At 38.9% G+C, this 19872-nt stretch overlaps 1 protein-coding gene across 1 annotated transcript in view; it reads left to right on the top strand.

The window, feature by feature from the left end:
- Positions 1–19872, top strand: part of FREM3 (FRAS1 related extracellular matrix 3) — a 129014-nt gene that overhangs the window by 76184 nt on the left and 32958 nt on the right. The window contains exon 6 of the mRNA XM_056803807.1: positions 19154–19303. Within this exon, the coding sequence (XP_056659785.1) occupies positions 19154–19303 (150 nt within the window). The remainder of the gene's footprint in view (positions 1–19153; positions 19304–19872) is intronic.

The following is a 19872-nucleotide window of genomic DNA, read 5'->3' as shown; positions in this document are numbered from 1 at the left end:
AGAAATGATACTAAGATAGAAGATAAGGGTTTAAAAAAAAGAGGAAGAAAAGGAAGAAAGGAAGCATACTCTACAACAATGTTACCAATAGTCTCTACATTTTGGTACTCTGAATGAAAAGCACCAGTCACACTATCTTAATTTTAGCTCTGCCAGTGGTGCAAACTGGGAAATATTCAGTTCCCAGATCCCTCCAGCCAGAATTAATCTAATAACTCCTAATAATGCTTTGTGTGTACCTCTCATATACTTCTATCCTCTTTAAAATTATGTACCACTCCTAGACTTTTCTTATTTCCCCTTCTTTATTTTTAAAATTCTTGTCTTCTGCATATAGACAGAAAAGCAGTATGGCGCACCAAAGAGAGCAGTGGATTGGGAGTCAAGACAGGACCTAGCTTCAAGTCCTTGCTCTGCTGTTTTTTCCTAAATGACTTTGGGCAAACACTTCATTTTTTGGAGTGTCCCTTTCCTCATCTGTAAATGACGATGTTGGACAGCTCTTCAGTTCTTAGCATAGTCAGTGTCTTATATATGGTACACCTCCAATAAATGATAGTTGAATTGAATTAAATTGATTTTTAGCATCAGTGAATCATAGATTTGGAAGGGACCTTGGAGTTCACTAAGTCTAATCTTTCCAATGAGAAAATGCCCTCTCTGACATTGGTGTGAAAGATCATTCAGCCTCTGCTTAAAGATTTCCAAGGAACTGAGTCCCTTGTATGTAGCAAAACAACCCATTCCACTATATTCAGCAGCTCCACTTGAACTGAATTGAAAGAACTCTTCTGAAATTCACCCTTTAAAAATTTGGGGAGACCTGGGTTCAAATCCTTCCTCTCTTAATGACTAGCTGACCATGGACAGACAAGTTATTTAACATTTTCAAACCTCAGTTTTCTACTCTCTAAACTGAGAATAATAATACTTGTAGTACATATCCTATCATGTTGAGGAAGCTCAAGAAACATAATGTATGGAAAGCACTTTGTAAACTTTCCCATGATGTGCAGATGTAAGTTACTGTTATTTTATCCTTTCTTTTCTGTGACTGTGATTAACTAACAAAAAAGATTGCAACAAATGGAATGAGAACAAAGAGGAAAAGTTAGCGACTTTCAAATTTTTATTAATATATTCTTAAATAATCTAGAATCCATTTGCTATTTACTATTCAAATAAGCATCAGACTCCTACTATGTGCAAGACCCTGTGCAAAATAGTTAGAGAATAAAAAGATTAATAAGATACAATACCTGCAGGAGCAGCCAGGTGGCTTACTGGTTAGAAAGCCAGACTTGGAGACTGGAAATCCTGGGTTCAAATCTGGCCTCAGACCATTGCATTCAGTGATTCTGTGTTTTCCATACCTTGAACTAAATCTTCCCCAATGATTTCTTGTTCTAGACCCATGAATTCAGTTTGTAAACATGTCTCCCCTTCTGTTAGATGTTGATTCTCTACCCTGTTTTGTGAAGCTATCATGATTTGCTTTTCATTTGTATAGTTTGATGTTGCATTGGGTGTTATAAGTGTTTATGTGCAATCTTTTGCATTCCTGCTTGTGTCCCTTATTGAATTACTCATGTGCAGATTGTTCAGTGTTAGGTTTCTCTGGCTTTCTACCGCAACATGTGACAAAGCTGCTTCTTGTTTTTGCGTAAGTTCAGTGTTACCATTATCTAGAAAAAAGTAAAGTTGTTTGATCTTCTTTCTATCCACTCTCACCCATCTCCCTGGAGGAAAGTACTGGGCTGTGGGAAAGACATTGCCCTCCCCTTCCCAGTTCTTTCTCCCAGTGATCTCTTGCAGTGGTTTGAGACCACTGTTTGATTCTACGTTGTTACTTGAGGGTTGTAGACTAGCTATTGTTTTGGGGAAAAGTTTTTTGCATTTGGATCTAATTTGGACTTTTGTTCACAATCTCTTGGTTTCCCTTGTACAGAACCTTGCCCTAGCTCTTCAGAATGTGGCGGTATACATTCTTGCATGCTAGAATCTGTAACCCTGGACTTTTCTTGGACTTTCTCTTGCTTTTTACCTATTTCCTTCTCTTTGGGGTTTGCAGAATCAATAAAAGGTTTGGTTTTGCTAATTTTTCTGTTGTGATGCTGGATGTGATGTGAGGACTTGTGAGGAATCCTTATGTTGCTTGTTCCCAACCCATATTTGCATGTCAGAAAATTCTCTAAGTGTCTCTTGATTTGTTCCTTGTTCATTCCATTACTCTCGTGTGTGCCCCTGTATGTTTCAAAGATTTTATCTTTCATGTCTGATATCTCCTTTTGCCATTCTCTCTCTTCCTTTTCTCTTTCCAACTGTTTTAAGTTTGTTTTTGATCTCTGCCTCCCCAGATTCTATTTCCTCCACTAAGAACTCTTTCAGCACCTTATGTGTAGTAGCCCCTGAATTGCACCCTTGTACCATTTTTAATGGCCCTCTTCAGGCTTCTATGCATTTTCTTTTGCAATCACTGTTGCATACCTAGGCTTAGCATTGCTTTCAAATCTGGGGTATTTTGATTTCTGAGCTCACAATGGTCACAGCATTTTGGTTTTTAAGTATTGTAGTAACTGTTTTCCCTGTAATTATTTATATTTTGATTGTAATTGTTATTGTAATGTGATTTCCTGTTATTTCCTTGCTCATATTGTGACTTCAGGGGACAGAATTTAACTATGTGACTGATTTTGTTGCATAAAAAGTATTTTCTTGCAGCCCCTTGACCTCTTTGCTGGTATTGAGGTCTTGTTTGAAAGTTCTTACTGTTGCCAAATTTTTAACTTCCTCTATCTCTTTTTGTTTTAGTGACTCCTTAGCCTCATCTAATTTTTGCTTTAAATCCCTGATCTAGTCATCCTTCTCCCTCTGCTGTTCTGAATTTGTTTCATGCAAGTAGGTTGCAGAATCCCTCAGTTCTTGCAGCATGAGAGATTAGTATGTGGGGCAGTTGTTCTGAATGAAGGTCCTAATAGTGCTATTACATCCCCTTAAAAATTGCCTCTTTACATGTGGTATTGTTTGCTCACTATCTTGGGGGTATCCTAAAATGGACTCTGTGTTCCCCAGGGGCCTGTCTAAAAAGATGGAAGGGTTCTCTTTGGGATCTTGTCTGATTCACTCAAATTTGCCCCATGCATTTGGGTGAACACAGAATGACTGAATTGCTTCTAGTAAATCTTCTCTGGTTTTTTTAAGGTAAGTTAAGTTCTGGGATCTAGAAAATTCTATATCTCCATAATATTCTGGCCAACTGGTAAGATTTGGATCCTCCCTCATCTTTCTAATGAATTGGGCTTGCTCTTGGGGAGTAAAAAATTCTCGCAATAAAAGTTCAGTATCCTCAAAATTTGGCTCAAATAATTTAAAGGTCTGTTTCAGCTCCTTTACACATTTGAAAGGTTTCAAGCAAAAACGGGGCATTTGTTTGCGAAGTATCTCCAAGTCCAGGGCTGAAAACAGTTTGTGAACTTTCATATGAATGATGCCTGAATCTTGGATTATTTTTGCGAAATCCTGCAGATGCATGATCTTTTGTGCCCCTGTAGCCCTCTCTTGTTTGTGTGGATTCTGTGTTGGTTTGCTTGTCTACCACTGTTTTCTCTATGCAGAGCCCCACAGTCAAAGCAGTTAATGTAACTTCCCCAGTATTATTGTCTTTGTCAGTATCTGTGTTTGCCATAGTGTTCTTTCCCATCCCCAACTTGTCTATCTTGGTCATGACATCTTAGTACATTTCTGTCATGGAAGCCATTTGAGAAAGTACTCTCTCTAGTTTACTGCCAGTGTTGTTGTCACCCTTGTCCATGATCACTCTAAGTCCCCTTTTTACAGTGTTGTAGACTTTCCATGCCATCATTACAGACCCATAAATGGCAGGAACCATTGGCCATAAGGTTGTTATCTCTGAATGTTATTTGCTCCCAGGACTTAGTCATGTTCAGTGCTGTCCCTGTAACCTCAGAAATTATGTTAGTTAGCATCCCAAAAAGTGAGTAGTACAGGTGTGCCATTATCAGTAGCACTCTGCAGGTACATCTTATATATCAATGTATCCCACCTTCACGCCTTTTTCTTGTACAAGCCTCCCCACAGGAAAAAAAAGTTGTTTGTTTGAATTTACCTCTAAGCCCTTTTCCTACTAGGAGTTCTGTTCACAGGATTCTGTGTAACAAGATGGCTACCCCTCCCCCCAGTCACTTCTGTCAGTAACTTCCAATGGTGGATTTTTGTTCTCTAACTGAGGTGCCACTTGTAATGGAAGGATTTGGAGAAGGGATAGTGATGATGGGGAGAAAGAGGGAATGGGGTTGAGAGAGTGAAGAGATCCTTCTTCTCCTTCCTTCTGTCTGGGGGGAGATAAGCTAAGCCCTGTCTCCTTGAAAGGGGAGTATGTCTCCCCAGAGAATGTTTTCTGGGAGATGGAGGACAGGAGACCAGAGAGGGAGTGTCTCAGTAAAATGGCAAGATGCCTCCCTGAGAGGAGCCTAAGGCTCCTCTGGTCTAATCTATCCTTGAGAGGCAAGATGGTTTCTTATGCCTCTGCTTCCCCTGGGGGCACTGTCAGTCCCCTTCCTGGTCTTGGAACTACTCAACTGCCAAGGAAAGATGTCAGTTCCTTGGGTGAGGCAATCTTAAATCACTGGGATCTAGAAGTCAACCCCCTTTGGGGGAGAGGTGTGACTCTCCCTAAATCTTTAATCCCCTTAACTGTGTTGTTTAGAGACTGGCCCAGACCTAAATCTTAAATATCAGGTGATTTATTTGGGTTCAAGCAGGGAAGGGGTGGCAAGGATGTCAGATAGGAAAGTGGGTAAACATGGAAGCTCTACAAATTGTCCCCTCTAGCAGGTTGGCCCTCCAAAGTCTGGGGTTCAAGGCTTCTCAGCCTTGATCCATCTTGCTTGCCTACTGCCTTTTAGTCCCTACTCTTAAGCTAACTAAAACTTGAATATAAGTCCAGGGACAGGTGAGGGAGAGAGAGAGAGAGCAAGAGAAATCCTTGGAAGAAGGGATCTGTGGATGGCGCCCTTCAGGAGTCCCAATCCACACTCCCACTGAAGACTGCTGTCACTGAGAGTTTGTGTGGAGGTATTCCAGAGTTCAGAAGGGATAGGAAATCTCCAAAGCAACAGACTTCTTCTCAGCCTAAGAAATCCACCTCCCTCCTCAGGCTCCCAGCTGGAAGTGAAGTTGCTAGTTAGTCTTCAAGCTTCTGATTCTCTCCTAGAATTCTCAGTTTTTTCTTCTTGGTCCTCCCCTACTCTCTCTTCAGCTAGTCTCTGTCAAAGACTGTTCTCTCCTTGATGTGGAATGTCTCTTATCTTATCTTACACTTCCTAGCTGTGTGACTTTAGGGAAGTCACTAAAGGGTAATTGCCTGGCCTTTACCACTCTTCTGCCTTGGAACAAATACTCAGTATCAATTCTAAGACAAAAAGTAAGAGTTAAAAAAAAAAAGATACAGTACCCACTCTCAAGGAGCTTAAACCCTAGTAGGAGGGCCAGATTCTATATACCAATAAACACAATGCCAAATAGAGATTTTTCTTCATAAGTCACACTTCCACAGTGCTTTCTTTGTAACTGCCCTGTAAAGACGAGGAAGGGTTGGTTAGCCCCATTTTGCATTTGAAGAAACTGAGACCCAGAAAAATGAATTGGCATGCCCATGCTCATGTAAAGAGCTAGGACTTGAACTCCAGCCTTCTGAATGTGAGTCTGATGACTCTGAGGAAATTCCAAAGAGAAGGATGAATTCAGCTCTGTGAGAGATCTGAGGAGGGATTGATTAGGTCTAGATGGAAGAGATCAGGGAATGCTTTCCAGAAAGAAGGGAGGATGGAGATTCTAGGTACAGGGTACAGTGAATACAACAACGTGGTGGAGAATTTCAAGACATAGATGTGGAAAGGCACATTGTTTAGGGAACAGCCAAGGGAAGAACATGACAGAAGGCAGTGAAGTGGGGTTACATTTGGTAGATTTATATGCTTCTTCCTTCCAGAAGAAGAATCTTGCAAAAAGTTCAACAAAACATTTAAACAACTTGTTCAGAATGAAAATCTCAAGTTAAATATCTTAATCTGAATGATTTCCCCCCTATTTTTAAACTAAACTTAAACAACAAAAGAATGTTTTCATATATGCAGAATGCAAGACACGTACGATTGCAAATATGTACTCCTTTCTGTCTAATTGTAGCATCTTTTTCATTGATCCAGGAGCTCTAGATTTCACCTAAGACATTCTTGGGATTTTCCTTTTGAAGTTTCTATCAGAAATGATGAATGGAGTCTTTCTATTTTCACTTTGCCCTCTGGTTCTAATAGATCTGAGCAATTTTCATTTATGATTTCTTGAAATATAAGGGCCAGGCTTTTTTGTCTTATCAGTTTTCTGGGAGTCTAATGCCTCTAAAATTATCTCTCCTTGACCTAGTTTCCAGGTAAGTTGTTGTTTTTTGGGGGGTTTTTTGTTTGTTTTTTTAAATACCAAATAGCTTACATTTTCTCCTTTTTCAGTCTTTGGTTTAGGTCTAATATGTTTTGCTTCTCACAGTCACAAATTCAATTGGGCGTATTCTAGTGTTTAAGGAATCTGTTCCTTGGATACTGTTGTAGCACTTTCTCTTTTGAGCTATTTGTTACCATCCCCTTCTTTTTATGAGCATTTATTGCAGTTTTTAGTTCTTGCTTCATTTCTCCTAGTTACTCATGTTGTACTTGCAAAAGAAGCCATTTTTCTTGTTGCTTTGTGGCTTGTAGTTGTTATGAATGGGCTTTCTCCTGGGGGGGGGGCGGTCTTTACATTTATAATTGGTTTTGATGCTGGTAGATGTTTTCTTTGATTTACTTATCTCTCCAGCTTTAGGTCCTAAATTAGGGCTTTGGGCCAGTGCTGGCTCTGCATCCCTACTGTGCTTTTAGATGAGATGGTAAGCCCTGCTTGCCCTGGGTCTCCTGAGTTTCTGTACTGCATTAGATTCCCCCTGGCTCTTCAAAGTTGAAAGTTCTGGATCTTCAAGGCCCTTTCTTGTGTCTCAGGACAAAATGTTAGGAACTTTAAAAGCCCTGCACCCGGGTCTGGGGGAGGGGGCTGTCCTGGTCTAATCATTGCCACCATGCACTAGTGTCAGGACTTCCAAAGTCCCTTCCTCCAAATACCCTAGATTTATAGTAAGAAATATTCTAACATGGTTCTAATTTGTAAAAGACTTAGGAACCTTCTCATTATGGTAAGTGCCAGGAGCACCAAGATATATATGGCATAGTCCCTTCTCTCAGAGATCTTTCCATTTCATGGGAGAGGTGGAGAGAGAGATGTACACAAATAACACACTTTATTTTGGCCATTATTATGCTGGTGGAAACCCAGGAGAGATTTCCCTTTTTTAAGGAATTTACATAAAAGGGGGGTGGGGGGGACAAGCTCAGCAAAACTAACCAACACATCTACCATATCTGACAAGATATGTGATACACCTTACCCATGGACTCCCACTTCTGCATGGAAGAGAGGAAAGACATGTAGTTGGATATGTCGTTTCTCAGCTCTTCTTGGTTATTGGAATCAGTGCCCAGTTTCTTTTTTGTCTTTCTGTATTGTTGTCCTTATCTTTCTGACTCTACTTATGACCTTTGGTGTCCATTCATATAAGTCTTTCTGTACTTCTCTGAATTCTTCATATTCCCCATTTTTGTACAGTCTCAGGCATTTTCCATTTGTGCACCACAATTTCTTTAGACCCCCCAATCAGGAAGCACTTTGTCCCCCTTTGCTCCCCTCCACTCCATTTCTGCCCATTAAAACCTCTCCCTCCCTTCATGACTAATTAACCGATCAATGTTTCCCTTCCTTGACCATGTTTTGAGGAAAGGTCTGTTCTGGGCTTTCCACCACAAGTGAAGGTGATCTCTTCTCATTTCTCATAGCACTTTGGCATCATCATTATAATTGTCATCATCATAGCAGCCGACATTTATATAGCACCTACTATGTGCCAGCTACTCTGCCAATATTACCTCAGGGAAAAAATTAAAAATAAAATAAAATAAAAAATATAGGCTTTGAGTGCTAATCCACATATAACCCAGTGGAATTGCTTGTCAGCTCCAGATAGGGGGAAGAAAGGGGAGAGGGAGACAATATGAATCATGTAACCATGGGGAAAAAATAACAAAATAAAAATTACCTCAGGGGCAGGTACGTGGCATAGTGGATAGAATTGTAGACCTAGAGTTGTGAGGTCCTGGGTTCAAATTTGACTTCAGATACTTCCTAGATGTGTGACCCTGCACAAATCACTTATCTCAGTTTGCCTAGCCCTTGCCCTTCTGTCATAGAGCTGTTACTAAGGCAGAAAGTAAGAGTTTAGAGAAAAAATATATAATAATCTCATTTGAACCTCATAATAACTGTGAGGATAGGTGTTATTATTCCCATTTTACAGCTGAGGAAACTGAGGCAAGCAAAGGTTAAGTGACTTATCCAGGGTCACACAACTAGTAGGTGTGTGAGACTAGATTTGAAGACAGGTCTTTCAGATTTCCAGCCAGGTTCTCTATACACTTAACTGCCTGGCAGTGCACAAATTACTCTCCAATATGAGTTTCATTTTCCCCTGAATCATTGTCATCTGTATATATGTCTCCCCCTACCCTCACCATTAAATGGAAGCTCCCTGAGAGAAAGACTGCCATTTCCATCTTTATGTCCCCAGCACCCAGCAGAATGTGCTGCCGAGATTCCTCCTGACCCTTTTTTAAAAATTGCACCATATTATAATATTTCCTACTATAAACCTTAGGATAATTGGAGGAAGCCATCCTCAAGACTGCTTCAAAAAGGTATTGAACAGATCAACCAAAGGAAAAAGCTAACTTTTTCTATGTTTGAAAGATTCCTGAGCTTCTTCTCCAGTAAAGTCTCCCCAAGATTTTTCTTGATGTTCTTTGGTTCGATAGAGCCCAAATATCAAGTTGTCTCAGGAATCAAAGCATTTCCAGAATATTACAGAAGCTGTGTCTGTGGGTACATAGGTACTCCAGGGGCTCTGATGGGAATTATTAGCCTAGGATAGACCTTTCATCAGAGAATGGGCACTTACTTCCAACTGTCATCGACTATAATAGACAAGACAGAATTGATTAAATACTATGCCAAGGGCTCATTAATCATCCAACCCATAATATATCTAGAAGACCAAGGTAATCCAGGAAGATTAAACAAGGAAGGAGACGGGAAGTGGGGAGCCTGACAATGACAAATGAAAGACGATTCTAAAGCCAATCAAAAATCGGGAACAAGATTAGCTCTGGGATAACTGAGCCCAATGTTTTATAAGTGGTTTACAGTAGTATGGAGTAATTTCATCTTCTAAATAGCTGAATTGGGAATGCTTTCCTCCTTAAAGGATAGAAGAGAGTGAAGATTCCAAGGAAACTGGTTGCATGTCTAATACTACGAGTATGATACTACTCAGTAACCATCGGATCATAGTACTACAGATTTAGAGATGAAAAAAACATTTTAAGTGTATCAAGACCAACTCTCTCACTTTATAGATGAAGGAACTGAGGCACAGAAAGATGCCTTGGGCAAGTCTCTCAGCCTCACAGGGTTGTTTTAGGGATCAAATGAGATAATGCATGTAAAGTACTTTTTGCTCATTTTAAAATGCTATGTAAATGTCAGTTATGATTATGAGAGGCACAAAACAAAGGTTAAGTGGTACTAGAGATAGTTTCTGGTAGAATCCCACAACAACATATATACTCTTCTCTGTCTTTCTTGGTTTTTTCTTATTCTCCACACTCACTCTCAGACCCAATATCCACACACCCCTACCTCTCCAGTCTTCTCTCTGCCCCTTTCTCTGTCTCTCTGTCTCTCTATCTCTCTGTTTCTGTCTCTGTCTCTCTGTCTCTCTATCTCTCTGTTTCTGTCTCTATGTCTCTGTCTCTGTCTCTCCCTCTTTCTTTCCTCCCTCCCTCTCTCTCTCCCCTTCTTTTTTCTCCTTATTTTTCTCTTTTTCCCCCTCTCCTTTTTTCTCTCTTTCTTTCCCCCTCCTGTCTCCTTTCCCTTTCTCCCCTTCTTTTCCACCTATTTTTGGCCTCCCTGTCTATTTCTGTCTTCCTTTCTTCCTTTCTTCATTTCTCCTCTCTCTTTTCCTCTCTTCTCTTTTGCTTCCCCCTCCTCTCTCCTTTCTCTTTCTCCCCCTCACTTTCTCTTCCTTTCTTCCCTGCCCTCATCTCTCTCTATTTCTCTCCATTTCCATCTCCGTGTCTCTTGGCCATCTCCCTGAAATTGGTCTACCAAGTTATCTTGTCTAATCCTCTGATATTACTCAAGACCATAAAGGTTCCTGCATCTTTGGAGATGGTCTCAACTATATTGGTTTTGAAGCATAGTTGAGTAGAGAGAAAAAAATAAAAGGAATCAAGGTTCACTAATAAAAATTTACACTTCAATACTCCAAGGGATCCAATATCTTAGCAGAGTAGAACACCAATTTATCCTGAAAAGTCCCATCTGACAGGCCTCAAACCCATCAGTGAGTTGGGGAAACATCTGCCCCAAGCCTGTAAAAACTTCCCTTGGGGGAATGGGCAGATGAAAATAATTTGTTCCAATGGGCACAAAGACAGCTGAAAGAGAAATTGTGGAGTGCTCAGAGCTTGGTCAGATGTCAAAGATGCCAAAGACATCCACTGCCTACCCAGTCTTCACCAGTCATTCTGACTTTTGCCTTGCCAGTAGACTTCAATGAATCTGGAAGAGAGAGTAAGGCTGATGACTGGACAAGCCTGCCTCACTTTATGTCTAATTTATGCCCTAGTTAAAACAAGTGATATTAAGAAAAATCATGTCATTGGTTCTCTTCTAAAATGAAGGATGAACAACAATAATCCTGAAGAAAATAAATCCAAATGAGACTCGGTCATAGAAATCCATGTTCTCCAGTCTTCTCTGTGGAGTTCAATTTAAAAGGATTTATCTCTGTCATCTATTGTATGGAAGGAAGCATTATGGAAACCTGAATAAAGAGTACTCACTCTAGAGTCAGCAAACCTAGATTCAATTCCTGATTCTGATGCTTATGTGACCTTGGTCAAGTCACTTCCTTCTCTGGGCCTCAGTTTCCCATCTACAAAATGAGAGAGTTGAACTAGAATCTCTCAATCCATCAATCAGCATTCACCATGTTGATTCATTTACTATGTAAGTAAACTTTATATCCTTACTATGGGCCAAGCACTGTGCTAATTGTTGGGACACAAAAATAAAAACAAGAGAACCCCTTCCCACCAAAGAGCAGTTGTTCTTCTGAAGGCGAAAGTGGGAATGAGGAAGTAACCATAAAATGTATATAAAACAAATAAAGTATATGAGTGTATATATGTATATATATATAATAAAATTACCCAGTAATTGGGGTGCTGGAAAACACTAAAAACTGGGGGCTACCAAGCTAAAAGAAAAAAGCAGATAATAGAAGAAAAACTACTTTCAGCATTCTTTCTAAATACTTTTTTTTTTTTACTAAACTGACTCTTGAATCAGAATTACTTCTCTGGAACACTCAGTCTCTCAGTAGAGAGCAGGCATTCTACCAGAGGCTTCATAGAAATCCAACAGGACCATAGGGACAGTATAGTAGGTATTCACTCATTTGGGACCCATAACTAGACCTGAGCAGCTGATATATTATCTCAAGATGCTGAATTTTGAGGATGCCAAATGTAGAGGGTGCTTATAGCAATTGCTATCCTGCAGCAACTTAGAAACACAAGAATTTGCCATCTAGTTAGCCAAAATAACTATTTAAAAATAGGAAGCATCATTGAATTAATCAATAAGCATTTATTTAAGCTTTCTACGTGTCATGCATTGTGCTAAATTTGGGGGATACAAAAGAGACAAAAGGCAGCCCCTGCCCTCAAGGAATTTACAATCTAATGGGATTATAGTATTCCCCATTTTACACAGACAGTAATGGAGGTATAATGTGATTAAGTCACTTGAGGTAGAGAGTGTAAAATAAAATATTATGAAGAAAGACGGTTGTGGTATAGCAAGTAAGATAGAAAGCTGACCTAGGAACCAGGAAAAGCTGGATTCAAGTCTTGCCTCTGACACATACTGTTATATAACCCTGTTGCAAGTCATTGAACCACTTCATGCTCTAGGCAGCATTGGCAAAGACATGGCACACTTGCAGAGCTGGCACTCAGGGAGCTGCTCCATTCCCCCTATCCCTGGCACCCAAAGATATATTTGCATGCCCCACCCCTCTGTCCAGATGCCCAAAATAAGCATTTTCTCCTTCAACTCTCTGGTAATCTGGGAGATCACAGACAGCTTGAATTTGCCCTCTGGGCACTAAAACTCTGGAAAAGATTTGCCAAGGAGTGCTATAGCTTACAGAGAAGATCCTGACTTGCATTGGTTGTTGCCATTATTCATTTGTTTCAGTCATATCAGATTCCTTGTGACCCCATTTGAGATTTTCTTACGAAAGATACTGCAGTGGTTTGTCATTTCCTTCTCCAGCTCAGGGACACCTAGCTAGAAAGTGTCTACGTTCAGATTTGAACTCAAGAAAAGGAGTCTTCCTGGCTTCAGGCAGGGCAGTCTATCCCCTGCACCAATTTACATTGGTAGAGGAGGTTTACTCATCCAAGAGTTCTCTCTATTGATGAAATCACAAGTCCAGTACGTATCCCTATCCCTAAAATCAACTAGAAATCTGCCAGATGGTGAACTAGGATGAATTCTTCTCCTCTCAGAAGTGACCTTGCTAGCAGCAGCATCACTCCAGTGTTCCAGAGTCTTTGTTTTGCCCCAAAACCTTTCTCCAGCTGAGGACATATTTACTCTGACCTTAGTTTGCAGCATTTAACCCAAGTATAAAAATTCCTAGTTATAACTCATCACTCCAACCAAGCTACATGTTGCACTATTGTCTGAGGTGGAGGACCCTGGACTAGGGTGGCTGCTCCCAAAAACACTGGTATCATTCTTGTAGTGTGGTAAATATCATTCCTCCCCTACCCCCCACTCCTTACCCCCACCTCACTCCAGCCTTAGTCATTTCTCATTTGCTGATTAGCTCAAACTTACTATCCTGCCCAGAATTCTGAAAGGCAGCTTCCCACCACCACCCTCCAGAGGAATTAGAATGAATCATAGACTTCAAATATTTGAGGGAACCAAGCTCTGTTATCATTGTTGTTGTTGTAGTTTTTGTTTTCCAAAGGACAATAATAAAGAAAAACACCAAATTAGGAAACAAACAACATGGGGCCAAATCCTAATTATTCTTTGTTCAATCCAGTGATTTAGATTTAAAATCAGACTAAAACAAGAAAGTCATAGTTCTTCCAACCTTTAACAAAAGGAGATCTAGGTAACAATAGCATGGACAGAATACCATCAATTATACAGCATTGATTCTTTTGGGCATAGCTGCCATGTTTCTATATATGTCATGGTGCCTCACCTGGTCAGAAGCATGGGTCCAGTCTGAGGAACTCTTCATGAGCTGGCTTTTTTACTTAGGTAACCCAGAAGTTATGTCAACAGTTAGTCCCCTAGACCAATTATGGCTTAAAGACAGGTTCATTATCTTTTAGGGGGAAACTAGCCTTTTGAGTCAGAGTCCTTAAAAAAATGGTACTCTTCCCACATACTTCTGACTACCTTGGATACTCTTCAGTTTTCCCATTCATAAAATAAATGGCTTAGGTGAATTATTTCTAAGATCCATTGTAGTTATATATCCTGTATGTGCAAAATTAAAGGAAAGATAGGAATAAGGATAGGAAATGGGGACTAGACTTGGGATTTCCCTGGTATAGGCAACAACTAGATGAGAAAACTTCCTCTACTAATGCAGACACTTTCTCTTCAAGTTATAGTCTTAGAGAGTAGCCAAAATCACTGAGATATTAAGCAACTAGTCAGTATGTCAGTTAGGACTTGAGCTATATTGCAGCTGTAATCATCTAGATGGAAGAAAAGGAAGAATTTTGCTATATTTGAATATATTGCCAAGGAAGGTTGTTGTGAAAAGGAAGCTAGACTAATAGTTTGTGTGGGGGAAGGGCCAACTGGGAGTGGCAGTTGGGTCTTGTGACTAGCACTTCCTTCCTGGGAAGGGGGGGGGGAAGACTGGGGTCTGGAGGTTGGAGAAGACTGTTGGAGGAGGGTGGAGCTTCTTCAGCCCAGTCTGGAGTGGCATGCTCTTCTTGGTTCAGCCCAAAGACACAGGCTTCTGAAGGTTAGAATTGTTCTTGTTTGCTTTCTGTGTACTGCTAAGATTCTGAATTAGAACAAGGAGAGTAGACAGGAGTGGGACAAACTCTCCGCCAGCCTCTGGGGCCTGGCCTCAGGTCTGAAGCTGAGAAAAACTCCAATCCCAACTAGTTATTAAACTTAATGTTATTTGAATTCGCAATTAAGTAGACTATCTTTTCTGGTCATAGAGGGAGCTGAACTTCAGCTCAATCATTCCAGGACAAAGAGTCCTTATCCGACCCCTGCTGCTTCCTCTCAGCAGGGGGCATCTTCCTCCACTGCTTCACCAAACAGTGTTCCCTCTTTCCCCTTAACTCCTCCTTACCCTCATACAAACCTCCCTTATTATCCTCCATTTTCCAATTCCCATTTCCTTTCCAAATAAATATTACATTGCATATAATCTTCTTAGAAGACTTTTAAGAATAATGTACAAAAAATATTTCTGGGATGGTTTAATTATATCATAGTCCAGCCATTAAATTTTTATAATAGTAGAAGCCCACAAATTTTAAATTACTTGCACAAAGTCACATAGTTGGTAATGGAACTAAGATTCTAGTCCCTATGTTTCTGGGATTTATTTAATATCAGTGATGACCTTAGTTCTTTTAAAGTAGTTCTAGACTCTGACATGTTACAACTATCAGTTTCTGAGAACTGGTTATGCTCATTTTTAGTATTCAAAAGAGGCTACTATCTGCCTCTGTTTGACCTCATCATTAGATAAAAGGGCTATATGCCTTCTTACTAATAAAATGTTTTATTAAAACTAAAAGTGAACATCAATAAAAACAATTAAAACTATTTTACAAGTATTTAAATTTAAATTAATTCATTTCAACATGAATATGAGAATATTTCATTTACTCCCTGTAAGTTTCTATAAGTTTGGGGTTTTTTTAATTCGTTTTATTGGTACTTTTTGTTTTTACATCACAGTAATTTCTGAAAACACCCTTCCCTTCCTTCCTCCATGCCCCTCTTTTTTTAAACAAGAGTAAATTTTTTAAAACCTAATTCACAAATATTTATAATATTGTGCTCTAGTAAGATCCCTCCATCTCTACTGAGATGAGGGAAGAACATTTCATTATCTGTTCTTCAAGACTGTTACTGTTTTTTCAAGTACTCAGAGTTTGGATTCTTTCTTGTGGATTTTCATTTACATTGTTTTACTCATTATATAGATTGTCTTTCTATTCCTATTTATTTAATTCTGCATTCATTCATACAAATATCCCTCTTTCTTTGAATTATTTATATTCATCACTCTTTATGGCCCTCATATTCCAGTCCATTCATTTGCCATAGTTTGTCCTGCCATTCTCTTTTCCATCATTAGGATTTTTTCCTCTCCCTTCATTCTCATTCACTGTGTCTCCTATAGATATAGCTAGTAAATAGTTCATTCTAGTCCTGGGGTTTTGTTTTTGGGTGTTTTTTTTTTGCATTTTTTTTCATAAAAGCTTTTTTCAAACTTATTTCTCTTCCTCCCCATTTGTCTGTCTTAAATGTCCATAGTATTCCATTAGGTAACTATATCACAGTTCAATTTTGTTTCATATTTAGGTTGATTCTACTTTTATGTGATCACATGATACTATGAAAATCTTTGAATAAGAAGCCCTTTTTTATTTATTCTTATAATATATATTACGCTATTACATACAGCATAATCTCCAAAAATAGAATTATTGGGTCAAAAATCATGGTTGTTTTTTATTCTTTTTACTATATACTATGTGACTGTTGTCAAAAGCCATTCTAGAAAATTGCAATTCCTTGGCTAAGGATGGAGTGTACTTGTTTCTCCACAACCCCACCAACATTGAGTTGCAAAGACATAGTAAGTACTGTATAACTATTAGCTATTATTTTTTTTAATTTCTCTTAAAGAGCTGAAAATCTTGTCGAGTATTTTTAAGGCAAAATTGTTATTTCACCTAGTAGCAACATGAAGCAAGAAAAATCTCCTGTAGACTATATGTTTATGTACAGAAGCTAAAAGGCAGATAGTCTGAAGAAAGTGCCAAGCCTTTGATGTCGGCTTTCTCTAGGCATTCATACAATGAAGGTTTTGTAACAGATCCTCAATCGTCTTTGAAGGACATTGGATTCTGTATCATTGTCATATTCTACGTGGAAGCGTGATCTCTCAGTATATGGGACAGAACAAAGAACCTAGTTATTCATGAATGAACTTTGAAGATAGAGATGCAAACATCTTGCTATTTCATCATCAAACTGAAATCTCAAAGAAAGGGGATAGCTGTCTGTTCCATGATGAAATCCCAAATCTGAATTAAAAAGTATCCCAAAAAAAGCAAAAGGGCGGAAGAGGTCCATTAAGTAAGCAATCTCAGAGAGGAAAAGCCTATCAAAAAACAATGTTAACAGCATTGAAGTGAGCGATGTGTTGACAGAGTATCAGGTCCTTCAATAGGGATTCTCTAAGATACTGGGGGGAGCAGAGGAGGGCGATAGAAGCCCTGTGTTTGGAGCTTTGTAGTTAAGCGGTCCACTGTTAAAGGGATAGTTCCTTTATTGGCAATACATGAAAGGCAAAGGAAGGAAGAGAATAAACCAATCTCAAATAGCTTCCTTTGCAGTCACTGTTCCCTTTATTAATCCGATGCATTCCCAGATAAACTACTTCTATTTAATCTCTCCCCACCCTGTCCCCCTTTTTGGCTCCATGTATAGATTCCAAATAATAAAGCTACTTCAATAAATTGCAATGGCTACTGGGACAGCCTTCACAGGGCAAATTTCAATGATGACTTTCATCACACCTTCTAATGGAAAGGAAGGATATAAAAGATGAGCTCTCAGGACCTGACAGAAAATGATTTGCTTTGGCCCAGGGAACAGTTATAAACCAGGAAACTATAATCTCATCCTAGGCCTCTGTCCAAAGAAGTATAATGGGATGGGTTTGGGGGAAATGAATTGGAATTAACCCATTGAGAGTGTCACAGTGAGTTGACTGCCTGGAGAAGTGGGAAGTTAAATGATTTGTCAATAGCTAACATAGCTCAGAGATAGGATTTAATCTCAGGTCTGATCTTCATGAGTAGAGTTTCCATGCTGGGAGTTCCATATACAAATAAAATCACTGGATTTGAACCAAAAAGTAAATCCTAGTGATAGAGATGGGAAAAAGTGGGGAAAGGAATGAAGTTTCATGTGACCTAAGGAAAAGAGTATGAAGAAGGAAGGAATATTCAACAGTGTCAAATAGAGAACTTAAGGAAGCAAAGAGGAGAATTACAGAAGTTTATGTCTCATATGCTGGACACTGTGCTGGATACTTATTGTTTGTCAATGATGAATTAGGTATAGTGCTATGAAAAGCAAGAGGGCCTATTATAAATCAAAGGATGATAAGGGGAAGAAATGATAGCAAAGCAAGAGATAGCTGGCCACTACCTACTTCCTTATCACCAGAAAGCAGAGCCATTAAGAAAGCCTTTCTGGCTGGTACATTTTGGCAAGATTTCTTCCTCTGAAGACTTTTTTTTGGTAAAGATTTGCATTAAATGATGTAAACTGAGTTAGAAGAACCCAATGAACAATATAGGGCAGCAAAGTGGTACAGTAGATAGCTACAACTGGCCTAAAGTCAAGAAGGCTCATCTTCCTGAGTTCAAAACTGACCAGAGACACTTAGTAGTCTTGACCTGACTTAAAGAAACAAAATTGAAAACTATGGATTACCATGACCAAAGCTGGCTCTGTAAAAGAGTTGAGAAAATGCAACTATCTCCCTTCTTTGCAAAGTTTGGGGGAGCTTTGGGTATGAATTATTGCATATTTTATGAGATAAGATTGATATATTGGGTGGTTATACCAATGGCTTCCTTTCTTTTTTAAAAATAGTTGTTGGGAGGAAAGGAAGAATATTCAAAGATAAAAATTATATTAAAATATTTTAATTTTTAAAATTCCCTAAAAAAGCACAAAATAGCAATGCCCTCATTCCAACACTAGGCCTTGTGCTTCCCACTGTCCTCTCATCCATAATTTGGCTTTCGTGATAATGGATACAGACATCAAGGTTCACCTTCTTCCAAAGAACAAATGAGGGACCTATCCACTTCCTAACAGAGGTAATGGATAAACATACAGAATGAGACACATATTTGTGTGGACATGAACAATTTAAAATTTTGTTATATTATACTAAGTATATTTGTTACAAGGGTTTCAAGGAGAAATGAAGTGGGGGGTTGAGGTCATGGGAAAATATTCTTAATTAATTAATTAATTAATTTTTAAAAAATAATAAAATAAAAAGAAATATTTCTTTAATCAAATTAAATAGTCCAATTCTGTTTCTTCCTATTTTCTTAAGAAAAAAATAAATGCATGCAGGAAAACACCTTTACTTCAGAGATCTAAATTAAAATGCCAAATATGAGTTTTCTTAATCATAAGGAGATTTTTCTCTTAGATATCTCTATAAATTCTCCCTCCTATTATTCTGCAAATAATTGCTATGCTTACAATCTTAGAACTGTTTTACCAAATTCCCACAGGGACCTTACCAATACAGAGAAAACTATTTTTTCCTTAAAAGGATCAATTCATTAAAACCAAATATGAATGACATGTTTGCCTGGTTCCATTACATAGCCTTATGGAAATACAATAAAAGCAAGTGGTATTTTATCCATTTTTTTAGTCCATCCAATAGCCACAGTATGTAAAAGAGAACCTGGCCAGCTACTGTCAGCTTGCTACTGGGATCAACACTGAGAATCACCAACTGAAGAGTTGGTTTTTTTCAGAGGCAAAATAAGTTTGCAGGATTGAATATCTCTATTTTCTCTCCTTGTCTCTTCAGAACCTGTTCTGTATTTTGAGAACACCGAATATCATATTGATGAAAGTGCTGGTTCTATAGAAATTGGTGTATGGAGAAAGGGGACTGACCTTTCCAAACCATCCACAGTCACCATTCAAACCAGGAAGACAGAGCCAATGTCAGCAGAAGGTGAGAGAAAAATTAAAAGGAAGAATTTTAAAAATGGGAAAAAATAATAAACGCTCTAGTCTTATGCACAGATTCAACAACATAGGCCAGAGACAGCGTGTCAAGACTCCACAGAAGTAGAGGGGGCAGAATTAAGGACTTGGAATCAGGGTGATTTGAGTTTAAAGCCAGTCTCTGAAACTTACTAGCTATATGGTGATGGATGGATAAGTCGCCTTACCTCTGAGCTTCATATGAGGATAAGGCAAACATTGGGCAAAGAAGATTAAGTCCTGGTTTGTGGTATAAAAGGAAAGGCCAAATTGGTAGATGAGCCAATATAAACCATATAAATAAGTAGAGTAAATTAATGAATGAATAAATAAATAGATTAATGGATGAACGAACAAGTGGATGAATGAGTGGAGTCAAATTAGGGAAACAGGTATTCAGGCTAGACAAGAAGAGAGAGAACAAAAGACAAATTTAGGGAATGCTTCCTGAAAACAATGGAATAAGCTTGCTTCTGGCTAGACCCTATTTAGTTTGAGGAGGGATATTTCTGTAATTTATTGCCCTGTCACTAGGGG

Source organism: Monodelphis domestica, chromosome 6 (assembly GCF_027887165.1).
Source record: "Monodelphis domestica isolate mMonDom1 chromosome 6, mMonDom1.pri, whole genome shotgun sequence".
In the NCBI taxonomy this organism is placed as follows: Eukaryota; Metazoa; Chordata; class Mammalia; order Didelphimorphia; family Didelphidae; genus Monodelphis; species Monodelphis domestica.
This window is presented reverse-complemented; position numbering and strand designations above follow the sequence as displayed.